The 24,093-nt window shown below is 43.4% G+C and overlaps 1 protein-coding gene and 1 non-coding gene across 3 annotated transcripts in view; one reads left to right on the forward strand and one right to left on the reverse strand.

The window, feature by feature from the left end:
• mpp7a (MAGUK p55 scaffold protein 7a) overlaps positions 1-24,093 on the reverse strand; it is a 112,552-nt gene that overhangs the window by 44,558 nt on the left and 43,901 nt on the right. For both annotated transcript variants that reach the window (XM_028433267.1, XM_028433268.1), the window contains 3 exons: positions 19,483-19,560; positions 12,061-12,141; positions 6,129-6,260 (listed from right to left, as the gene is read on the reverse strand). In XM_028433267.1, the coding sequence (XP_028289068.1) occupies positions 6,129-6,260; positions 12,061-12,141; positions 19,483-19,560 (291 nt within the window). The remainder of the gene's footprint in view (positions 1-6,128; positions 6,261-12,060; positions 12,142-19,482; positions 19,561-24,093) is intronic.
• trnaw-cca (transfer RNA tryptophan (anticodon CCA)) lies at positions 13,802-13,873 on the forward strand. Its single transcript has one exon. It is a non-coding gene; the product is annotated as a tRNA-Trp (tRNA).

Consider the following 24,093-nt stretch of genomic DNA (forward strand, 5'->3'; position numbering starts at 1 on the left):
CATGTGGACTGAGTGGAATTGCCGTCTCCTTGCTATAATGCTGGACAGCGCCAGATATTTAGTCATGATGTACTGTATGTGTGTGTGTGTGTGTGTGTGAGCTGCATACAAAGAGACAGTTGTGTCACAGTGAGAGAGGTCTATCTCTGCTCTGGCATTGTTTAGCGCTTTCCTCCGTCGTTATCCTGAGTAAAGAAAACAGCACTTTCACATGTCACTTCTCATTTCCAAAAGTGGGCTGGGAAGCAGGGCCGCCTAGGAGCACCCGGCCTGACGGGCAACAATGCCCGCATTCAGCCCTCCGAGCTCTCCAAGCTCAGGAGCGGAAAGGAGCGTGAGTACCGGGGATGTGTGTTCACGTTTATGATTACACATGATGGGAGGAAGACGTTTCATTTAAGAGGGCTGTGAGATTAGGATCTGGGAATGGCTCTGATGTGGCTTTGGAAGCGGCATGTGTTTTCACATTCACAACTCAACAAGCTGCAAGGGTGGTGTAACAGCCGCTGGACTGAGTGTTGTTCAAGAACACACACACACACGGACAAACACAAAGGCTGTTTCATGACTGCATTAAACTATTTTAAAAACTCTGGATTAACTGGACAAAATAAATGCACATTTATGTGTTCTCTATAGTCTGTGCTTATACTGCTGACGCTTGTACTTTTCCCCTATTATGCATCAAATTGTTATTATTCAATTAACATTTAATTGGTGCAGCCTTAATTAATTTAATGTTGGCATGCAATTCACATAAATACACATGCACACACTGTGTGCACACATTAAAATTAAAGTTCATCTATCATATATCGGGAGACAAAAGGGCAGAGCTATTTAATTTTAAACATGTGTTTGCAGAGACTAAAACTTTGTCCATCACTTATCTGTCAGTTTTAAGACTTCTTAAAGTCCATGGAACAATTTGATAGACTTATTGACAATCCTGTCTTACAAAGTAATCGGTTAAAGACGTGTGAATTGACACCCAGCCGTAGTGATCTCATAGACAAAACATTTAGATATCCCATATAAAAAAATCAACACTGAGGCAGGGAATAAAAGGCAACATAGTGCTTTACACACACACACACACACACACACACCTCGACACAGTGAAGCAGTCAACACCAGCAGTCCTCTCCATCCTCCTTTGCAGCGCCCCCAGACACTGCGGCCCAATCCATCAAGTGAAAGATGTATTGCTTTTAAAGCACATGGGTCTGTCTGTAAAACACTAACATGTGTGCTGTCTGCTTTAATCTCATTAGCTGCTCCATTAATTTCCAGCCAGTGTCATTACTTTGCTCTCAACCTTCTGATGTAAACAGCCAATAGAAAAGTCACTTTATTTAAACATATACATCTATCCAGACTCTTCTTTTGAGAACTGTCTCAATTAAGAACATCTCAACAAGGTTTGCAGGAACACAGACGTTATTTCATGTGTAAACCTGCATTTGTATACACTCACACCAGCACAGATTAAATGCATAATAATGTGATTAGCTTGGATTTAGGAGGACACTTGACTGCAGCTATCTGTGTGTTTGTGAAGGCTTCCAGACAAATGGAATCACGGCAGCCACGGTCCGTTCGTCACTAATTCTGTCAGAGAGAAGAGGAGGACTGTCTGCCGCAGATGAGAAAAGCATGGCATGTCAAATTGCCAATAGCTCATTCCAGCCGCCGCCATTCATGGAAAACAAACTACGTCACAAACTGAATCGATCACAAGACTTTCCTGTCTCATTGTAATTATCATCTTCCTTATTAAAGAAAGAAAATCCACAGACATCAATCTTGCAATTGGAGCTTTTACAATAATAATGTTGGACATGTCATCTACGTTCGTACGAGCGGCGACTCCTATAGCGCTGAAGCCCGACCAGTGCTATTTGTGGCTCTGTAATGAGAAGTCCAGCTGATCCACTGGTATCCAGTGGCCGGGGCGGCTGGGTGGGCCCAGACCCAGTCCGTGGTACGGCTATATTGATTCGTACTATCTGATGCCAGGCAGGACGTTATGTAGGCAGGCGCTGCCAAGTGGATGGCACGGATGCTGCAGTGTTCTGTTTCCATTGAACTGCAGCCAATGACACCCAGTCGTAATGGGAAAACCAACCCTGTGTGTGCAACAAAAAGAAAGGAAGAAGAGAGGAAGGAGAGTGATAGAGCCTGACATCGATCCTGTCACATTCCTGGCAGAAAAGGTCTTAATGCTGCTAATGATGCTGAACAACCTGTGATGGAAGAATGGAGCAGAAAAGGATGGATAGATCCGACTTTGCAATAGTGCTGGCAGACTAGGATCATGGAAAGGTGCACAATAGCTATACATCTGAATTAAAGGCTTTATAATTGGGCTTAAATGTCTTTATATCAACACGAGTAATGGGTGCTACACAAAACTGATGATAATTACCAGAAAACTAAGTGGGGAAATGAGAGTCGGGCCGGCATCGTCAGAGTGGCAATGAAAAAAGCTGACGAGCCATGTAAAAAAAACACAAAACTGTACACACACGACGAGCATGTCCGAGTCTGCTATTTAATTCTGCATCACAGGGCTTCCAGTATATCCAAATGAGAGGAGCAGAGTCTGCCACAGCAGGGTTGTCAGCCACTAATGTTCTCACATCATAGTGATGGTCACCCTAAGCAGCTGCGGTGTACCCTCTTGTGGGCGTTCAGAGTCGTCGTTGCTTTGTGTGAGGATCCAGATTTTCCAGGATCATTTGAGATGATGCTGTGACTCCAACATCGACACACTACCACCTCACAAATTACTTCAATCAAGAAACATTTCTGAGCCTCATGTTTTCGGCCTCTGTCAAGCTTCTGGAGCAGTTTGTTTGGATAAGGGACACAAACTGTGTAATACCAGTCCATTCTCCTTTATCCAACAGTTTTCCTATTAGGCAGTCTGCAATCAGGCCCTTTATCACCAGAGGCAACATTCTCAGCCCTGACGCAACCCCTATAGCGCTCCAATTTAGACCCCCACCTAAACTGTTCTGAAACCTTATCCAAAACACATTCTTTCAATAAAAAAGGAACAACTGAGGTGATATATCTGTATGCGCGCACATGTTTATGCCGCTCTCCAAACCCAATTATTTCATTGTCCTGACACTTGAGCTAATACATCAGCCCATTTGTGAAAGCAGCAGGGGAGTGCAACAGAAAAAAAAAACAAAGAAGCAGAAGAAGAAGCGGGAGGTTGTCCTGGAAGATAAAGTTTTTTTGCAGTTGCACTGAAATGTGGCATGAAGTCACGCTCTGAGAAACAATGGCAATTAATCAGAGCTACTGAACATAATCCACTCAACTAATCACAATTAACTTAATGGATGAATCATGAGGATGGAGGCCTGCGTGCAAACTGCAACACGCTCCAGAACTATGGAATAAGAGAACGTGAAACAGAAAATAAAAGAGCGCAAGGTAAGGAGAGACGGAAAGGAAATTAGACATCGTACAACCCTGTTGTTATGATGTCAGGTTTGAGAATGTCAGCCTGATTATATGAAATTACAAGTTAAAGGCCACATCCAAATCAATTTGGTGCGCCTGTGAATGTGGATCCTGCACAATTAGAAGGGTAGTAGGATGGCTGTGACTTCACTATGACCATCTGACCTGCTGTCTGCTTCCTTAATGTAAAATCTGAGCCACTCATTAAGACGTACAGAATGACAGTCAAACAGCCAGAAGTAAGCATTTACTGTCAAATAAGCCGGGCACAAGAGCTGAGTAGGACCACCTCTACATGTAGCAGGGCAAGTGCAGTAATGACACATTATCACAACTAGCTACGAGACAGGAAAAGTGTGTTACTTAAATGATCTTATTTAAATAGATGTGAAAGGTTAATGTGCATAAAAAGACATATTATGGGGTATAAATTTAGTGTAAGGAGGCCTCTAGTAGCCCCTGTAAGAGCGTAGTGCTCTGCTGCTGCGCTTTGCTCCGTTCCCAAAAGAATTACTTGATGAATGCAAGTCCCCTCTTGGGACATATTCATTCTTAAAGACAGAGGACAGTGTAGTTGCAAACAGGATGATGGAAGATCCCAGCGCTTGTCCGAAATGAAGCCAGAGCCTTGCTCTAATCCTCTAAGGTCACTTGAGTTGCCCTTTTCTTTGTGCCTGTGGTACAAACACAAAAACCATCACAAGTGACTTTTGTTTTTTTTTTGTTTTTTTCGCAGGAAAATCTATGCCCTGCAGTTAACTCCTACTGGTGTCCACACCACGGTCAGGCCTAAATTATAGCCATGGGAGATTAAGGGCAGCAGCTGTTCCATGTGGGTCCTCTGGCCACCACTCCAGTCTCCAGAGGACTCGCTTCCCATCACTCCAGTGTGTACGACAATATTGCATAGCTCGTTTTTGGTTTCCTCGCTGCCGTGGAATAGCCAGTGGCCATTACTATTGATGAATGAACTGTGTTTTTATCTAATACAAGCAGGAGGTTATAATGACTTGATTTTCCTGCTATAAATCTACCGTGGAAGCCTGTTTTCCCTCAAAGCCTGTAGGGAGTGACCATAATTAAATATACTGGTCGAAAACCAAGCAGCAATTGCAACAATATTGTGGTGATGCTGTTGAAATATCATATTTAAAGAGCCACATTAAATGAAACCTCATTTAAATTGGAAGAGTATTTATAAAACTGACCTACTGTTGACCCACAAAAACACTGGAGGCACAGCACCTTCTCTATTTAGATACAGTCACTCTGAAACACACCATAACCACCATGCACCCTGAAACTATGAACTAAACCTGAGCACTATATTACTGCAGAATATATTCTACATAATTAACACCTTCAATGCTGTGCAATACACAATATCACACATTGTAAATGTGCGTTTCAGGTTTTCTCAGGAGCCAAATCACGTAGACAAAAAAGCATCAAGTCGCGTAATGGAATAACACCAGCTAGATGATTGAGCTGACCGGGGCGGGTGTAAATCACATTATGGTTTCAGGGAATGTGATCCAACATGAGGCTCAGGAGAGGCCGGAGCAGGAAGCGTCCGCGACAATGTGTGTTGTGAGAGAAAGCGAGAATTCCTCCAAGCCACATTATTACGTTCAGGAGCTCCAGAGAACATGCAACGGGCAGCAACCCAAAAATGGCTTAGGTGTGTTCTCTTTCCCCCGGGGTGTGGCGAGAGGAGTGCGGCCGGCCCTGAGCCAAGATGGTGGTCAGGGTGAAAACCACAAAAAGTGAAAATAGAGGCGGACGGAGCCAAGACATGTCCAGCTCAGATCAAAGAGCAGCAGGGCCTCCGCACACAACAAAGTGCAGCGAGGACAGACGGAGGTCCCTGACAGGCCATCGAGGGCTTGTGTAGTAGAGTTATGGTAGGACGATGACGTCAGATGACTAAATTGTGGAAGAAAGGTATGTGACGTGACCAAAACCGGCACCAATTACAGAAGCCTAAATTCCTAAACCCTCCAGAAGCTGGCAGGGCCTGGGGGAATCCGTGGAATGACAGCCATCAGACAATGCAGACACCCAGGAAGTTGAGGGGGTGGAGTGAAAACACCAGGCCAAGATGTAAAAGTAATGCTGAGGCCCCTGAGGCACAGACAGACGGGTGGTTGTTGATGTCTGGAACGACGAGATGGACACGATAGGCATGTCACAATGAGAGAGCAACACTGACCCAGGATAGAAGGGGAAGCCGTGAGCAGACACTGAGCCTAGACTGGCTGAAAATATCATGGCCAAGAGCAGGGTAATTGTGGTCGGGTTTGGTGTGCTTACAACTTCAAGGTTGTGGGTTGGATTCCCACAGACGTGTACCTCAAAAGCATGTTTGGTATTGGCCTGACGTGTGGTGAGAACATAGCTTTGATACAAGAGGTAGCTGGAAATTCAGGATTTAGTAAACAAAGCCTTGATATCCTGTTGCAGGCATTACCTTCCCTTTACAAGCTGACAGGACAAGAAGGGTGTGTTTAACATCCCCAGGATCTGATCCAGGGATGCTGCAGTCTGCGGTTTGTGCCTACACCACCATCATTTTTATTTCCTAACATCTAATCTTGGAAAACTACAAATCACTACATCATTTATCAACATGACAGGCAGTTACTTACAAGTGGCTCCTTGTTTTTAACCAGTCGGATAATTTTCACAGAATCCTCGTCGTCGTCGATGTCTTCAGGCAGTGGAGGTAGCTCAGGGTCATAGTTCTTCTGGGCAACTGTGTCATGGGCAGATAGAAGGCTCTAAAGGAGTAGGAAAGAAGAGGGAGGAAAGAAACAACAGGCAAAGATTATCAATAAGACCATAAAGGCCTCAACTTTACCTCCATTCAATTAGCTAAATAAAGCATAGCGAAGCATATGATTAAGAATTCAATCAATCATTCACAGTTTCTCTGACCGTTTCAAAAAAAACAGGCTGCAGGGAGGATGGTTATGAATTGGGGAGTCCCTCTTAAGTGCTGGGTGATGGATTTGAAAGCGTTCAGAGCCAGAACTTGTAGCTGCACGCGTTAATTGTCATTAGGCCCATGCTCTCCCTCCATACGTCTCCCTGATTAAAGGCAACCAGCACTCGCCCTGGACCATTTCTCACACACACGCTGCGAGTGGAAGGGTGGGGCTGCAACCCTTGGCCACCTATGCTTTCTGAATACTCTGGGAAGTGATGTTCTGCGCTGTTTCGGCAGGCTCAAAGTAATGAAGTTCTCAGCCGCCTCAGATATTTCACACGTTCACGAGCAGACATAAAAAGAGACGAGGACGCAGACAAGAATGATGCCATTGAGACGTTCATTTTTCAAACTATTTAACGACTGCGTGTCCGGACCAAGATGCAGCTGGACGCGTGCTGCTTTTTCCGTGGTTGAGGAGGGGAGAGAAGAGTGAGAAAAACATCTTCCACCCTATGTGCCAGACAAAAGCAGAGAGAGAGAGAGAGAGAGAGAGAAAGAGAAGGATATAGTGAGAAGAGGAGCTGTGTGTTTTATGACATGGGAGCATGCTGCAGTACACCATTCAAGATGTTGCTAACCGGGAGCAGATGATAGGAGGAGACACAACTGAGGCTCTGTGTCCAGGATCCACAGAGACAGGCTGACCAGCACACGCTGTCTGTAACTTGTATACTTATGATGGCTGATGAGGGTGAATGGCTGATTGTGAACCTGTCCAAGTTGTTGCCTGCCTTTCACCAAAACTAAATAATGGGACTGATCTAAAATACCTCAGTGGAGAAGTGAAGACCTGACCAAAAACAAATTTAAAACAGTATTTTCTCATCCTTTCACACTGCAGTGCTCTTGTTTCTCTTCCTAATCTTTTCCAAACTTCTTTCAAAGCCATTAATCCTCTATCTTCTTCTCCTTTGCTCTTCTTTGGTTTTATCTTTCATGTATTTGTTCCCCAAAATATTCCCAGCATCAGTTTGTTCCTTTCTCAGAAGAGGCCTAACAACGTGTTCCTGGCTTTCATCTGCTCAGGACATAAACAGACATTTTGTGTTGTATTGTATGTCCGGGGATGCTGTCATTATGGTATTGAAATATTCTCCTGGAACGCTAGAAACCAAAACTGTTTGCAGATGAGGACAATAAAAAGCAAGATCCCAAACCTGTGTTCGATATACTGTATAAATTACGTTAGTATCACCATTATCAAGGCATGAATGGAGAGTCTGCAGTTTCAGTTTCCTGCAGACTGTGATGTGATCAGTAATGTGTAAACACATGACTTTATAACAGAGCCAAAAACTGCAATGGGAGCTGACTAAAATATTACAGGGCACATTTATAGAAGAACGCTTCTGACTTTATGGCCACAATCTCTTTTTTGTTCTTTTTATCTTCCTTTTTTTCCATTTTTTCCCATAAGGAGTACAAGAAAACCTATTTTAATTTGGGATGGAGTTTTCCAAAAACATCCTCTGGTGAAAGCTGGCCTGTGGTGTGACAGTAAATCTGGAGAAAAAGTGATTTTTTTTTTTTATTTTGCTTTTTAGTTCAAAGTTGGATACATGTGGTGTTGTGGCTCTCTTTATGGTGTTTGACTGTCAGTCACAGCACCTGATCCAGATTACGAAAACATGAGGGTCAGCCAGGTGTCTATCAGCCTCTCAGCAGGGTGGGACGACCATGCGGGCCCGGTGCCCGAGAAGCAGAAGTACAGTGCTTTGTTATCGTTGTGCAGCATTAGACTCCCATCAATAGGGATTTTGACATTGATTAAGCACTTTTTTTTTGCATCCCACACAGTCCATTGACATTGCCACTTAATTTGTTATTTATCTGGTTTCATTGTAATAAATCAAACTACTGTTCAGCATATTAAATCAAGCAAAAAGTAGCAAGAGCAATCCAACAAATACAGAACATCAGAAACCTTCATTGTTTTTTTCATCCAGAGGCTACTACAACATTTTTTTGCTCCATCTCCACGGCCAGAGTAGATGCAAAATACATGTTTCCAGCCTGGCCAAAAAAACATTTCTGTTCTCTATTGATAAGTTCCCTTCTACTGTCAACTGTGCCAGGGGTCAGAACTCACCTATTTGAATTATATTAGGACTTAAAATTATGCATAATTATGGGCGTGGCCGCCTGGACAGTCTGAGCTTACTGCTTACGCAGCTGCCTGCCTGTCTCACCTCCTCTCACGCTCCACCTCTTTGTCCATATTTAGAGTATGGTGGACTGTGTTGCTGCCAACACGGCAACAGTCAGAAGCTCCCGGAGCCTCCCACAGAGACTCAAAACAGCGCTTCAGACACCAACAGATGATGTCACACAAGAAAAATTCACTTAAATATCATAAAAAATATGTACTGTAAATGTATATTTACCTGTCGTTGATCAGACTCAGTTTTTGTACTTTTTTGGACGCACTGCACATCCAGAAATATAAAAAGTTGCACCCTATAGCTTTAAACATTGTTATTTATGTTGAACATAAATGTAGGGAATTAGCATTTTACTGGCTTTTGTTTTAGATCAGCACTGCACTCAAGAATTCAACTTTGCTCCAATAACCTGCCATTTGCCATTTCCTCTGAACTCCATCCATCAGGCCTTATATCCTGACCTGTAAAGTGTCCTCTCTCATCGATGGCACTTCCTTAAATCTGGCAGGGCTCCGCCACGCAAACCACAACCTCCCCTACGGCCGTGCCTAACAACCTGTAACAGAGCCACAGCTAATTCCTTATAAAAACTTTCTAGGAAGTAGCAATAACAGCTGTATGCTAATAGATAGCACATGGTACATGGCCTGGCTGGTGACCATTGACACGGAGTACAACTACACAGGTACAAATGTTCTCTATATGTAGGCTTTTCTTCTTGGGTGGATGTGAGTCAGTGGGTCTTGTTATGCCTCAGTGTCGGTGGATTAGCCGCCTAATCAAATCTAGAGTTATATCCTTGTAAAGGCCCTGCAGCTGAGGCCTGAAGAGGAAGGGAGAGAGAAGGAAAGAAAGGTGAAGGCAAGCAAAACCATCCTTGTTTTTCAGGCATCCCGTTCTTTCTCGGTTCACATGTTTGTGTTCATTAGGCATAATAGGGATCCTAGAAAAACAGATCACTGAGCTTGACTAAATAAACCTGAGTGTACATTCCTGGCGTTGGCCTCTCATTAGAGTCCCCCCTCCCAGGCCCTGTCACCGGCCCACTCATTTTTCAGCTGGCGGTGCTGGATTGGTGCAAGGTAACTGTTTTCCCCAAGTGAGGAGGGACCCTGCAGCGAGCGCTCTGCCTGGGAGACCTTGCTGTAGGCCAGCTGTGATACGACTTTCACGCCCACCTTCTCTGAGCCTTGAACCGTAGCCTGTACCACCCCGAGTCAAATACATTCTGCATGCATGCACACACCTACATCCCATACATGCCGGCGGAAACAGGCGGCCATCATAATTGGTACTTTCATCACAGTCAATATTAGTCTTGCTGAGGGGGGCTAATATGGGTGAAAGTTGTTTTTTCATGTGCAAATCGTAAAAGAGAAAGTTTGAAAAGAAAAGCAAAAGAAAGAGAGAGGGGAGTTTTAAAGACTCTGATTTATATCCCCACCCTAGGAATGGATCATTTCAGCCATAATTAAGAGTGATACAGTTACTATCGCACAGAGACGCCATTCAAAGGCAGCAACCATCTGCTTGTGTTTTACACCAGCAGCCCTGTGATTTACACTGGGGCTGGCTGGTACGGTATCAAGTGCCCTGGAGGACAGATGGAGGCAGAAACGGACAGAAAGTTTTAATGCTCCATTTTTTGAAGCCCACATGCTGCTTACAGTCTGAGACACAATGTCAAGAAAACGTCTGCATTCTTCAGTATGTTAGAGACTATGGAGTTGATCCACTGTAATATTGACCTAATGGTGCAGTGGACTTTAACCGCAGAGTGTGCAGACACGTGCAAATGCCAACCGCTTAACTGGGAGACACAGGGATACGTAGCACCGTACAGCAAGGCCTCTGCGAGGAGCTTCCTGTCCTGTTTGGGCAGGAAGCTACATTTTTTGTGGCATCTTAAAACCATTACTCTTTGGCTGTAATCCCAGTAATTCAGTGATAAAATGCCATTGCACTGCAGGTTGTCTCACTTGGATTCTGCTGTTACTGCAGTGCTGTCTGCCAAGGTGCACCGGCCGGCAATAGAGGAAGCAGTAGCAGAATATTTTCCATTGTTTGGTGTGGAATTGTTTGGCTGACCCTGTTCTGCACTGAAGCTGAGGCGCTTGGAGGTGGTGGGAGAACAGAGCGGCAAATAGAGAAAGCAAATACAGCGAAGGAGAGTAAATATGGAGGTTCTCCACATAAGCCTTAGACGCTTTTATGTCTGTATGCTAGTGTGAATGCCACTCATTTAGGCCACAGGTCAGCTGGTGTTGGACTAAGGCTGGGACCCTTTCATCCAACAGTACCAATTGGAATGAAATAGAATGGAATAATTGTGGCCTATAGAGAGAGCCTTCACCAGCTTCTACATCCCTTTCTGTAACCACAGATTTTGTGGGTCTTTCTGTGCACCTGGTCCTCCTGTATTCACCTCTCCTCACCTCATCGGTCTGCAGCTTTGCACGGCTTCCTGATCGATGACTTTCTGCATTTTGATAGATCGACCTTTTGGCATGCCAAATACCTTTGACGCAAGCGTAATTAAAATAATAAACGTGGGGCTTCTGACACAGGCATGCTTCGCGGCGAGTGCGGCACATTTCACTTTGCGGCTGACAAAGACAAAGGAGGTATCACAGGGTCCCTGTGTAGCAAAGTAGGAGAGCAAAGTTGTGATGGATTCCAACGAGTACTACTCCCAACTACTTTGTCTTCAGGATAGTGGCTGTGTGTGTCCAATGTATGTGTATATGCTGATTACTGCTGAACTCATTCGACCACATTCTCTCATGCTTTTCTACAGTAGGTTTATCTCACCTCTACTGTACCTGTCAGTCTTTGTAAAGCCTGTGTATGATTTCTCAGAATCTAAGGAAATGAATCATCATTCAGACATTCAAAAATGCAGTTCTGAGCCTGAATCTTTTGGGAACTACTGTCTTTTCACAACCCTGAATATATGCATGTATTTTAAGTGTGTGTGTGTGTGTATTGTGGCGGGGGAGGACTTCATAGTGAGCTGTTGTTTCTGGCAGAAGACAAATAAGCATGACGACAGAGTATTAAGGAACGAGCCGCTCCAATTCTCCCCACCATCGCGAAGGCAGTTCTGTCTGGCTGAGACACCTGGAGGTTCTGATGGATGGCTGGAGTAATGCATTAGAAAATAAAAATGTGTAAATTTATTTTGTAGCTGTCTGCGTCTGGCTAACAAGGCTAGCGGCTGCAGCCAAGAAGACAAGAAAAGGCCTGGATCCCAGTAGAAAATGATTTTGTGTACAGCATGATAATCACAAACACATTAATGTCAGCATGACACAAACAGAACCAAACAGAGAGAAGATCCAAAACCTCCTTATTATTTTTAAGATGGTATTATGTTACTCTATAAGGAAGACATGTGGCTACTCTTTATCAAGGTTTTACACTCACCTTCAAGTGGGGTTGTGCCAGTAATTTAAGAAGCTCTTTGATATCTCCATTGGATGATTTCCCTTCCAGCTCCTCAGATAACTAAAAGGGAAAGGACAAAAACGGCTTAAATACATGCATTTACAACTCAATATATGAGGAAATGCTAAAAATTCAAACTTGTAAACATGTAAACATGTAAATGAGCCTGGTTAGCTCAATGTGAAGAGCATACAACTCAAGGATGTGGCCCATTTATTTAGTTTTTATTACATTTTATCCTGTATCTATGCTCAAAAAATGAGAGAAAACCAGTAAACATCAACCCCGTTTAGCTCAGTCGGTAGATCATGAGACTCTTAATCTTCCTATTTAGCATGCAGTGTGCAATATAACACTTGACCAGAGCAAATAAGAGCCCTTATTCCAAGAAATAAGACCTCACCTTGGCCCTCTAATATAATAATGCACACAGGGAGTGATTTTGGACACATCCTTTGACTCCTGATTTTATCATAAAAGGTGAGAGGTCAACCCAAAATGACTTTAACCAGTAAGGGTAAGAGTAAGTAATGTCAATCTAAGCTTGTGTAAAAAGTACAGTTATATACACAAGGGTGCTGCCTGTGGTTGTAGTTTTATGTGGCCCCACACACAGGAAAGGTGATATTGTGTTAAATGAGGTACACCTTAGTGGGAGGCGAGGTCACACTGTCATGGGACGTGCAGCTCCCACTTGTTGCCACCTCTCTTTAATTAAATTTACTATTCTACTGGATCATTTTTCAATGAGAATCTGAGGAACTAAGGAAAACAGTCCGTTCCACTTGGAAACAATGGTAGCTGTGAGAGCATCTCTGAGCAGTGGGACTGAGCTGGACTATGTCCATGATGAATGTCTGGTAGCTTTGAGACGAGCGACTGTTGCTTCTAAAGCCCAAGCCACGCTCCTCCGTCTGCACTGTGATTTATGGATGATCCTCCTGGACGCGGTGTGAGCGTGGAGAGGAGCAGAGAGCCGTCCCACACAAAGATCTGTCTGTATTGGATTGGGATCAAGAGCTCAAAGAGGGCCAGTGGAAGACATAATCAGGGCTATCTGCATATGAGTGTAGATAGAAGGAAAAGCTAACAGTGATGGAATTAGGACACATACAATGTTTGAATGAATGTTGTGTTTTAAATTCAAGAGTCTACGAGACAGATTTTGTATTTGATACACACATCTCTGCTACATATATACATAACTCCACTGCTGATGCTGGAATTTGAAGTCCCACTTATTGATAGTAGTTTTCCAAATACCTCTGCATCCAGCTCTACTGCAAACCCATGACTACACTGAGACAAAAACTGGTCCGGTCTAAGGACAAAACTCCAGTGTGGACCAGTGTGGTGTATGTAGTTCAGTGCAGCATGCAATGCTCTGACCCGGGGAAACTCAAAAGCCACTGAACAAGCGCTAGGCAGAGCACAGGAGAGCCAGCTCCACAGGTCGGGACTCAGCAGTCCATCTACACCTCACAAGTTAAACAGGCTCAAGGACACATTTGAGAGAGAACAACTGATTTAAAAGCCGAGTCAAGGAAGCTTCCAAATTATCCTTCCTTCCAAATTATCATCTTTTTGCCACATACAAATGCAATTTTGAGATCCATCCCCAGTCTCCCAGCAGCCTCAAAGTAGACTGAAGCTAAAAAAGACAGCGTGAACAATTAACTCAGGCAAGGTTTGGTAAATTTACAACATTAGGTATGTCTTCGACCTTGTGGCGCAACGGTAGCGTGTCTGACTCCAGATCAGAAGGTTGCGTGTTCAAATCACGTCGGGGTCAAATTAAGGTTTTCTTAATTTTAATTGTCAGATATCCAGCCGCTGAGGTCCATCTGTCCTGCTTGAAAACAGCTTGAAAAAAATGACCTGGATGAATCTTCATCATTATACGCAGCTCTTTCTCAGTTAAGTCTATATCTGCATGATGTGATGGGCTGCACATAATAGTAAACTCATACATACTTTGTTATTCAGCTTTATGTTAATTCCACTACTACTCTTGTGTTGTCCTAGCTTTTTTTGTTTTTATTGGAAACACTGTAAAGCTGGTATGATCCGTTATTTCAGGTTAAATAAATATAGTGTACCTAACTTAACAGAGTTGCTTTATAAAAATAAACGATTAAAGAAATATGTGAAGCACAGCACAGCTACATGTTGATGACACTTATGCAGTGCAGCAAAGACACATGCAGAGATGCATGAATAACTCTGGTGCCTATGTTGTCATAACAGCTTAAAAGATAATGTGAACGAGCTAAAACGCAGTATATATGTGTGACGCTCAATTAGATGATGACAGAGTTTGGAAAAACCTAGAGTTTGTTTGAGTAACGACCCCTGTGGTGCGGGAATAAGGCAACAGAGGTGAGGCAGAGGTAAATGCATGGGGCCGAGAGGTTAGGCTGGGGTTAGGGAGGATGCTTTGTCACTTTATCCTAAGACAGAAACATGTGCTTCTAGGCAGTCGGGTACAGGAGGCGCGGGGCTCTTTTCATTATTTCCATAATATTTGACCACCCCAAGGGAAAGAGACCATGCTAATGAATAGCCACAGTGGTCAAGGTTAGTCCTGCGGAACCTCCTTCAATCCTACATTACGTCACTCTAGTAAATATATTAAAGAAAAGGAGCAAACAAAGAAGAAGCAGCAGAAAAAAGAGACATAAAGATGAGAGAAATCGAAACGCAGAGACAGATAGAGATGGAGGGGAATCAAGGTCAATGTCTTTAGCAAGAAAACATCTCCTGCTCTGATATAACACCATTCGTCATCTCATCGCCATGCTGTTCCCAGCCAAAGAGGCAGAGGAAGACGGAGCGATGTACATTTCCAATCCGCCCATACTGTCCTATTAAAGCTCCTTGTCCCATAACTCAGCGTGGACGACAGATGGGACATGTTTGACAACACATTCCGCTGTCTACCTTCATGCTTCCCTGCTGGAATCACATTTTCCATCCTCAGACCTTCACAGAGAGTGAGGGAGGGGGTAAAAAAAATGATGCTGCTCTCCTCTGAGGCCGTGTGTATTTCATTTGTTAAATGTCATGGCAGGCGCTGCAGTGTTTAGATAAGTTTGATCCCAGCGTGTCAGTTTATAGCGCTCCCTTGACCCTGAACGGCTAAGGGCTCACTACTTTGATATATAGCTGCCAATACATCAAGCTATCCTTACTTTTAAAAACCTTTTCTTTTTTTAAAAAACGTATTAAAACATTTGCTAACCTTTTATAAAAAAAAAAACCTCTCTGCCAGGCACGTCAACCATTTTATTTGATGGATAAAATGCACTTTGGCTTGATTTATTGTGTAACTGATCAATAATACGCCGGCTGACTACAATAAGCATTTAATGTGAATTCCTTCTCATGCAGCATTTTGAATAGATTTTACACAGACATGCACAGAGATGTTTCCCTATCATTATGTTTTATGAGTTTCAATAAACTTTTAATGTTTCACAGGCTAAATAATGGCTTTCACACGCTTAGAAAAGTAAAATTAAAAAGGAAATAATGGATAATCTTTTTTTTTTATCCATCCCTTCGTCCATCTATCCATCCATTTCCTTCCCTTTATCTGAGGTCACGGAGGCAGCAGCTTAAGCCGGAAGACCCAGTCCTTCCTCTCCCCAGCTCATTCAGGAGGAGGCGTTCCAAGGCTAGCTGAGAGTTATCATCCCTCCAGTGTGTCCTAGGTCTGTCCTGGGTTGGACATTAGATTGGAACACCTTATCAGGGAGGCCTCCAGGGGGCATCCTGACCAGATGCTCAAACCACCTAGGTTGGACTCTCTCAATATGCAGGAGCAGTGCGCTCTTCACCCTATTGCTAGGCCAGAGTCCAGCTGTATTCGCTCTTTCACACCCTGCCCACAGGTTGTGACCATAACTAAGAGGTTGAACCAGATGCATTGTAACCAGCAGAGGGCGGTGCTGATCTTATGACATCATAAGGGGCTGCAAACCAGAGCAGCTCCTCTTTTGGAATAATGCAGGAGTGGTCTTTTTTCTTTTCTAATATGATCTGGGTTAGTTTGAGCACATTGATGACACAATTTTGTATTTTTTAAAGAAATAGCTACTGGGACCTTTAAGGTATTGTACCTTGATCAGCAATTCACAAATCATATTTTTGTTATATTGATTGGGGTTCACTAATGGTGACTGTATCATGTTGTAATGTTTGCTGCTTCCTTGTTTTCTCTCTCCCTCTCTTTCATCCTCTCTGTCCTACCTACCCTTTCTTCTTTTCCTATACCTGGGCGGCTATCAGCAGGATGGTTCTCCCTCGTGAGCCGGGTCCTGCTCAAGGTTTCTTCCTGTTAAAAGGGAGTTTTCCCTTGCCACTGTCCGCATGCTTAGGGGTCAGGCTCTGGGTTTCTGTAAAGCACCTAGAGACAGTTTTGATTGTAAAAGGTGCTTTATAAATAAAACTGGATTCAATTGAATTCTCATGGTTTTTATATGAATTTTTATATACATAGGGCACACAGATACAGGGCTGATCTTTGTGAATATGCAGCGCAGTTTACACTGACATGAAGATCCACTTGACATTGATGAAACCCTTTCCCTCTGTTTCCCATTAGATGCTGTAGGTATGGATTGCAGACCAGTGCACTCTGATGGCACCCTGTGGTCTTCTTTAGTAACAGCACTGTGGGTATATGATGCTGGGAATCAGGCCAGAAGAGGAAAAGGTTTCTTTAAGGGGGAGAAGGATACGAGTGAGCCACCGGGACATACATTCACAGTTCAAGCGATGGACACTGATCTGGCATTCATCTTACTGCTGATGTGGTGTGTTTAGCTTTCGACAGCATTGATGGAGCCTGATTGGATCGACAGATTTTAACTCACAGGGCCAGGCGTGCGGCTGGTTTGCCCTTTCTGATTAATGTTATGTGGTATTGTACGGTGCTTCTATTTCAGTCTGGAGAGTGGCTGTGTGTGTGTGCTGTAATGTCTGTACATTCATGAAAGTGTGTGTGTGTAGTCACCAACTGACATGTCTTCATATGTGTGTAACACAGCACCTATCGATCGTGTTTCAGGCGGCACTGGCAGTGCGAGTCTGCTCAAGCAGTGGCAGTCACCTGCTGTGTGTTCTAGACAGTGTAGCCGGGCCAGACTGAGGTTAAAATGTCATTTTATGTTAGCCAATAAATTAAGCCTCCATTACCAGAAACCTAAGCCTGAAATGAATTTCATCTAACTGATCTCTCCCCTTGCACTTCAGTGCGCAGCCACCACTTCAATAGCGCTCATTTGGAGCGGTGACACGGGTGAAAAACAATCTGCTTTATAAATACTCTGCACCGCTCCGGGTTGGGAGATTTTCTTTTCTGTTTTTTTTTTTTTAAACCAGCCAAGAAGGGGAGACTCAGGATTGTGGTGTGCTGTGAGATGCTTTGATACACCATCTCTGGGCTTTATCCCGATACCTGATAATCCCAGGGAGACGCTTTGCAGGGCATTTACCAGGAAGCATAAATTTGAAAGTCTATAATTTGACAAAAAGAATGAGAAGGAAAATCTGTAAGAGAGAAGAGGCAGGGAGAAGATAGAGGCTGATAGTTGGGGGTCTTTTGAACAGTCTAGTGGACTCCTGCCACAACCTGAGGAGGCAGAGCCAAGACTTAGGAAAGAGAAACAGAAGTGATCCGTCACACGCTGCTGGATTCTTGAATCTGGCGGAATTCTTGTTCTGGTGTTATCTGGTGAGCAGAATCCTCTGCCAGTGCTAACAGCAGGGTAGAACTAACACACAGAAGGAAAGAAGCAATAAAATGTATTTTTGAGAATATTACAGATTTAAGCTCAGCCATCCTGGTTTGGTTAAGGGTCCGGGGTGGTTTGGGACTTCTGTCATCTGTATTGGTGTGTGTGAGCTGTGCAGGATGGAACGCACTGGCTCCTTCAATGATACTTGCGGCCCGTAAGGTCAGGAAAACCACTCTGAACCACAAGATGGCCTTTCTTTCGTGACAAACTCAGGACACTCTGGACTTGGTCTTTACCCCAGCCGACAGCAGGAATTTCAGCCCCTCTTTCTCTCGTCTTTCCCTTGACTCAGTACTAATTAGGATGATGTATGGCTGTGGGCTCTTTAGAAGGGGTGGAATAGACGGAGGCACTTTGATTACAATAAACAGAGCTGGGGATTTCAAACAAAACCACACACCAGTAAAAGTGCTTTTCCTCCTCTCCGTTTAGCATGCCAGGCTGCTTCTTGGGTTTACACAGGTGTGTATGTGTGCACATGTGGATGTGAGCGGGGCACTTGCGAGCTTACGTTGCTTTCAATAAATATTGCAGAGGAACAATATGGTAACAAATGTCAGGACATTGGACATTTAGTCAATAAATCAGGCTAATATCTTTCACAGCTTGAAGAGAGCTGTGTGGCCAGTGGAAGAAAATCCTCATCAGTGGTACCGATGGTAATGTTATTGTTTGTGCAAGGGCAGACCAAACAGGTTAACTAATGACGAGAGGCTGCACGCAATAGGTGACACTGCTATGATCTCTTGCCCCGAGTATCATCCATCTTTAGCTTTCCTTTGATCGTGTCCCTCTGTCAGCGTCTGTTTAGAAAAATAATCAATCTGTCCACACAGACAGACCTGCATTTCCACAAGAGGGCGGCAGAGTAGACGGTGGAGTGTCGTGCAACAGTGACCGATTCTACACGAATTCAGAAAGGGATAGTGCACTCTGAGGTAATAAGCAAAAAAGGATAAACACTCCCAAGGCTGTTGAGAAGAGACAATGATGCCACTCTTTATGCCACACAACAAATGACCTTACATTTTGCATTCAGTTTGTGCAAAAGACTATTTGCAGCATGGTGCAGTGTTGGTGCTACACAGGAACAATGTTCATACTGATAGACGCTACAGACAGATTGACAATGTGGTTCCACATCCACCCTTTGTGCAAAAGTGAGGACAAAATATTTCACTTATGGTCACCGCTACGTTAAAAAAAAGATCTTGGGATGAGAGTGAAGCCACATCGTTTCCATTCAGTCCAATATAATTAATATCAATGTTAATAAGCACCAAATTCACTTGAATGTAACTTCCTGCATGCTTTCAGGTAGTGCATTTTTTAATGTGTTTGTGTGTCTGAGAGAGATTGTCTTTCATCGCTGAATGTTTAAAGTATGTTTAACAATAGTGTAATGAGTGTGACAAGTTAAAGGAACTACCTAAGACATGTTAATGTGAAAATGATGTTATGTTGGACAATCACCAGCATGATCATCAGAGTGAATACCTTTAATAAGAATGTCTCTAATTGAGGTCCAAAAACGTTTGATCTTTGAAGAAGAACCAAATAAATGTCAGGCTTTTTTAACAACAAAAAGAAAAAAGCTTACTTGACGGGCCAGACTTGCAGCGTTGTCCTGGACGGGGGCAGGTTTACTCTCTTCATAGTGCTGCAGCCGTTCATGGATCTGAAAAGACAGATTGTGTTCATCAGTAACTGACAGAGAGACAGGATGGGGGTCAACAGAAGGGTGGAGGGGCCACAGAAGGGTCTTTCTAATCAAACACACACACACATGAGCTAAGAAACCATGTGGACACATGTAAGAAAACATGTACAGCCTTCATCGTCTCCAGACGTACTCCATCAAAACAACAAGCAGTCGCAGTGTTAAACACCAGAGGCGCACACAGGCAGATCTTTCACTCCCAAAACTGAGCTTGGCAAAGTGCTTTAAGTATTTCAGTTAGCGTAGCCGCTGTACAAACAATCCAGTGTTCCACCATGTATTTGATATGCCCAAGTGGCCTGGTGAGGACTCCAAATCATTTCAACAGTCTGGTTAAATTGGCTAAACATTTCCTTATCAGCTTCAACACTGCAACTGCACAATGTTGAGAGACAAAGCTGCATCTCCAGAGAGTTGCTAAAATGGAAAGTAAGACTGACTCGTGTGTTAACGTTTGCTCATTTACACACACAAAAACACCTCATCATTCAAAAACTGATATGTGAAGCTGAGATGGAATAATTTATACACACATTGCACACAGTTGTGCACTAATGCTCCAGCCTACACACACACACACACACACCCAAAAACACTACAGTGATTTAGGAGCAGCTGTGCAGGAATGCGTTGACAGCCTACAGGCTGCTGTCAGGTCCCATCAGAGAACAGACAGCGACGACTATCCTCCCAGCAGCCGCTCCTGAGTCTCTCCTCAGCCCAGCATGGTGAAGAGTGCTTGGGCCACGGGTCTGACTGATAGCTGGGCCCTGGGCCTGGAGCCTCCAGCTGGATGTCTTAGAAGGCATTCCAGCACGACGGTGGAACTGAAGGCTCTCTAGAGTGACAGAGAAGCCGCCAGGCCAGCTCAGTGTCTGCAGAGCCAGAGCAACATATGTGAGCACACACACACACACATATGTACACACCTGCAATACACACACAGATGGAGTAGTGACAACATGCGACAGAGAATCACTCTGTAGGAGACATGAACAGCAGTTTGTTTGCTGCCATTGCGAGCAGCTACAGATGTTGTCTGCAATTAAAACATCTGTTTTAGGATTGTCGAACATAATTTTTACTCCTCCTTACACAAATAAATTTTGTCTAGCATGTGATGTGACACAATCTCAGGATGGAATCTATCCCTCCAAAGAAATGTTTTTCAGTATTTTGGCCCAGGGATAAAAAGTTCTGATTAGCAACAAGACAAGCAACATGTGTAGATGAGTTCATTTGAGTCTCTTAAAGCTGTCATCTGTCTTCGATAACCACCAGAGAAAACTAAACCGTGACATCTACAACATGATGTCATTCACAACATGACTGAAATACACCGACATCAGCATTGCAAAGACACTTTTATGACTTTTTAGTGAATAAAATGCAACACAAGTATGTGTGAAATGTCTGCGCAGATGCGTGCCCCTCTCTGCCCATCAACATTCTTTTTGGCCTAAAACAGCTACAGCCATTTCAGCTTGGACTTATCCACAAAGTCTCCAGTGATAAATCATGGCCTGTTAGGATGGTGTCTTGGCCGACAGAGCAGCCATGTTTCAAGGTCAGCTTAAAGGTTCAAATCCCTGTGTAAAGCCGACATTACTCGGCTATAAAACATGCTGCATTAGGCGTGTCGTGGAGGTAATCTGTTGAAGGCCTGAGGGAGGGAGAGGCTGTAGTATGCACAGGGCTGTGACTCAAGGACCTCAGAACAAGACAGCTGAGATGTGAAGTTAAGCAGTTTACAGTGAGCAATATAACATCCATGAGAGATGTTGCTCCCTTAAGTACAATGTTTAAGTGCTGCTGAGTTAAAATGCTGTTGGTACTATAAGTTCTGTGTTTTATAGCATCAAATTTAAGGCTGTCACTCAAGGGCAATTCCTGGAAATGTTCATCCTCGTCTGTTTAATTTCATGTGGCCACGTCATATTTGAGCTGTTGCTCTTCACTGTTCATCCCAACAGCTCCACCCTGTGCTCCGGCTCCTCTGTCTGTTCTCCTACAGTAGAAAGCCGTAAAAAGACAAGCAAGCAGCTCCGGTTACTTCATCTGTCCTGATCATCTTTGGAAGAAAACAGATGAAATAAATGAGCGAGGTTGCCAGTGTGTCTCCAGCGCTCCAACATACCACATTCCTAGTGACATCTGCTTAGGTAGTTGCTGTTCCACCACCTCGACTTACTTAGTTACTGTGGAATTTCTGCTCTGCTCGGTGAGCAATCGCAAGATTGAAGTGCTTTTATTTACAGTTCAGGACACCTTCCAAGCGCCTGTCCATGACAAAGTAATGTATTTTAAAGTCATTACCCAGCTTTTTGCATAGCACGTTCTCTGTCCCATTGGTGAGGCAGCAGAGTTGCTGGCAAATGGGAAAAGTGGCCTGGCAGAATTTATAAAAAAAAAAAAAAAAAACAGTGAGATATAGTATGCTCGAGCCAGGGAGGACTCAAACCAGATCACAATCCAGGACACGCAGCTGAATCTGAGAGGCTTCTAAGATTAAAAAAAATGTAGTGCTCCTTCTACAATCAATTTGCCAGAAAAAAAAATCTGTAAAAAAGTACAGGTTGGGCTAAGATTAATGAATGAACACCTTCACTGAGAGCTTCAAAAAATGCATGCTACAAAGAAGCAGTGTGTCCCGTCTCCACAGAGACCTTAGACTAAGTTGTGTTTGCTTCCAGAAATACCTCATGGACTTAGAATACACACAGCAACACACGAGGGGAAAAATATGAAGAAAAACACTGAGACTGGTAAGAAGTGATACGAAAGAATTCCAATGAGGATGGACTGGAACAAAAACATTACATCCATCTTCATCTTTTTTTCAGATGAGAGCTCAAAGCACTGCAGCGGATCACTGTTAAGGTTGAAGGTCACCTTAGAGACCTCTTAAAAAAAAAACCTTAAGTGATAAAATTCAGTGTTTCAAGAAGAATAATGAACCTCAATTGTCAATTTTGAGGAAAAAAAAACATGACTTTACAAATGCTAATCCAGAGACACTGCGGCAGCTTAAGTCTGGCACAAAGAGAAGGGAAACAGCGAAAGCTTGATAGATGGAGAGGTGTGCTGATGGAAGGAGAAGGAGAGGTCTGGAGATCACAGGGCTGGATAGTGTTTCTGTTTGAGTCCTGCAAGCAAGCTCCATGCCTCTGTTTAATGTCCACTGCCCAGAAAACTTCACATAGGACCGGTTACAACTGACGATCTTTCTCCTGTTCCTGTTTCTATATCATCCCACCAGAGCGGATCCAGTATCATGCCTCCCTGGTAATCCACCTGGGTCTGATCTCTTGGTCTGATCCAGAACACCTTGTCAAAGCACCCGGGCCGAATAGACTAGACCAAGTTAGAGAGACGGTATGGAGGAGAAGAGGGGGAACACAGGCGGACGTGCAGGGTTGCAACTGAAATAGCTGTGACATGATATGTTTGCTCAAGCAGAAAATTTGAGATTTGCTTTTTCTCCTGTCACAGTCGGTAAGTTTACAGAATATTGGCTTCAGTTCTGATGTAATGGCATCAGATTCTGGACATTGTGCTGTGGTTTTGTGAACAATCCGGCAGATGACAGTACCATTATCCATCAGTTTGTTGAGAACACAAACGGCCAATCCTACTACATTAGGTTTATTCCAATGAAAATAAGATATAATCTGGTGTCCAAGAGCAGATATTACAATGACAGCAACCAGTCAACACTGACAGAAGTGGTTAGAAACAGCACACAATTACAGCAAATTGAACAATTCATCCTGATGGAGCCACAATCTAAAATAAATTTCCACCTACACTTTTCTGCAGAGGTTTGTTCGCTCAAATTAAAAATATTTTAAGACACTGATGAGAGTGTATTTACATATTTATGAACTAAATGTTATATATAAAACACTGTAGATTTCATTTAACATATATAGTTACTAAAACTGACAACAGCCTTCATTCTTTTGTTGAGCAGAGAAGCATTAACAATACCTGACAATGCCTAATAATAAATAATAAAAACAAGCTGCATACTTTTGTACACTGCCAACGTGAGGACCCTGTCCGCTTTTCTATTAAAATCACAATGGCAATGTTACAAGTATTTAACATTTACATATCACATTCAACATGGCACAATCCAGATGAACGGCAGGCATCCAGAGGGAGGCAAGAGAGTCTGAGTTGGTGTTGTGTACTGTGGCTCTTTTGGTTCCCAAAACACAAAAAGTTGGATTCTTGGAGCTGGAATTAAGTCTATACCAGTGTGTTCAGACATGTAACTGTGAGACAAGTGTTGATTATAGTAATTATAAGCAAGAGGAAGGTACTAGAGATAAGGAGGTCTGTGTGCTTCTGTTACCACAACCCTGATGAACTAGGTGAATTACAAAATGGACGTATAATAATACACAAATGTATGCTAAACAGAGAATTCACACAAACACACACAACATCATTCCAAGACCTCATACAGAGGCGAATGTGCCAGAG

The sequence above is a fragment of the Parambassis ranga genome, chromosome 20 (assembly GCF_900634625.1).
Source record: "Parambassis ranga chromosome 20, fParRan2.1, whole genome shotgun sequence".
Classification (NCBI taxonomy): Eukaryota; Metazoa; Chordata; class Actinopteri; family Ambassidae; genus Parambassis; species Parambassis ranga.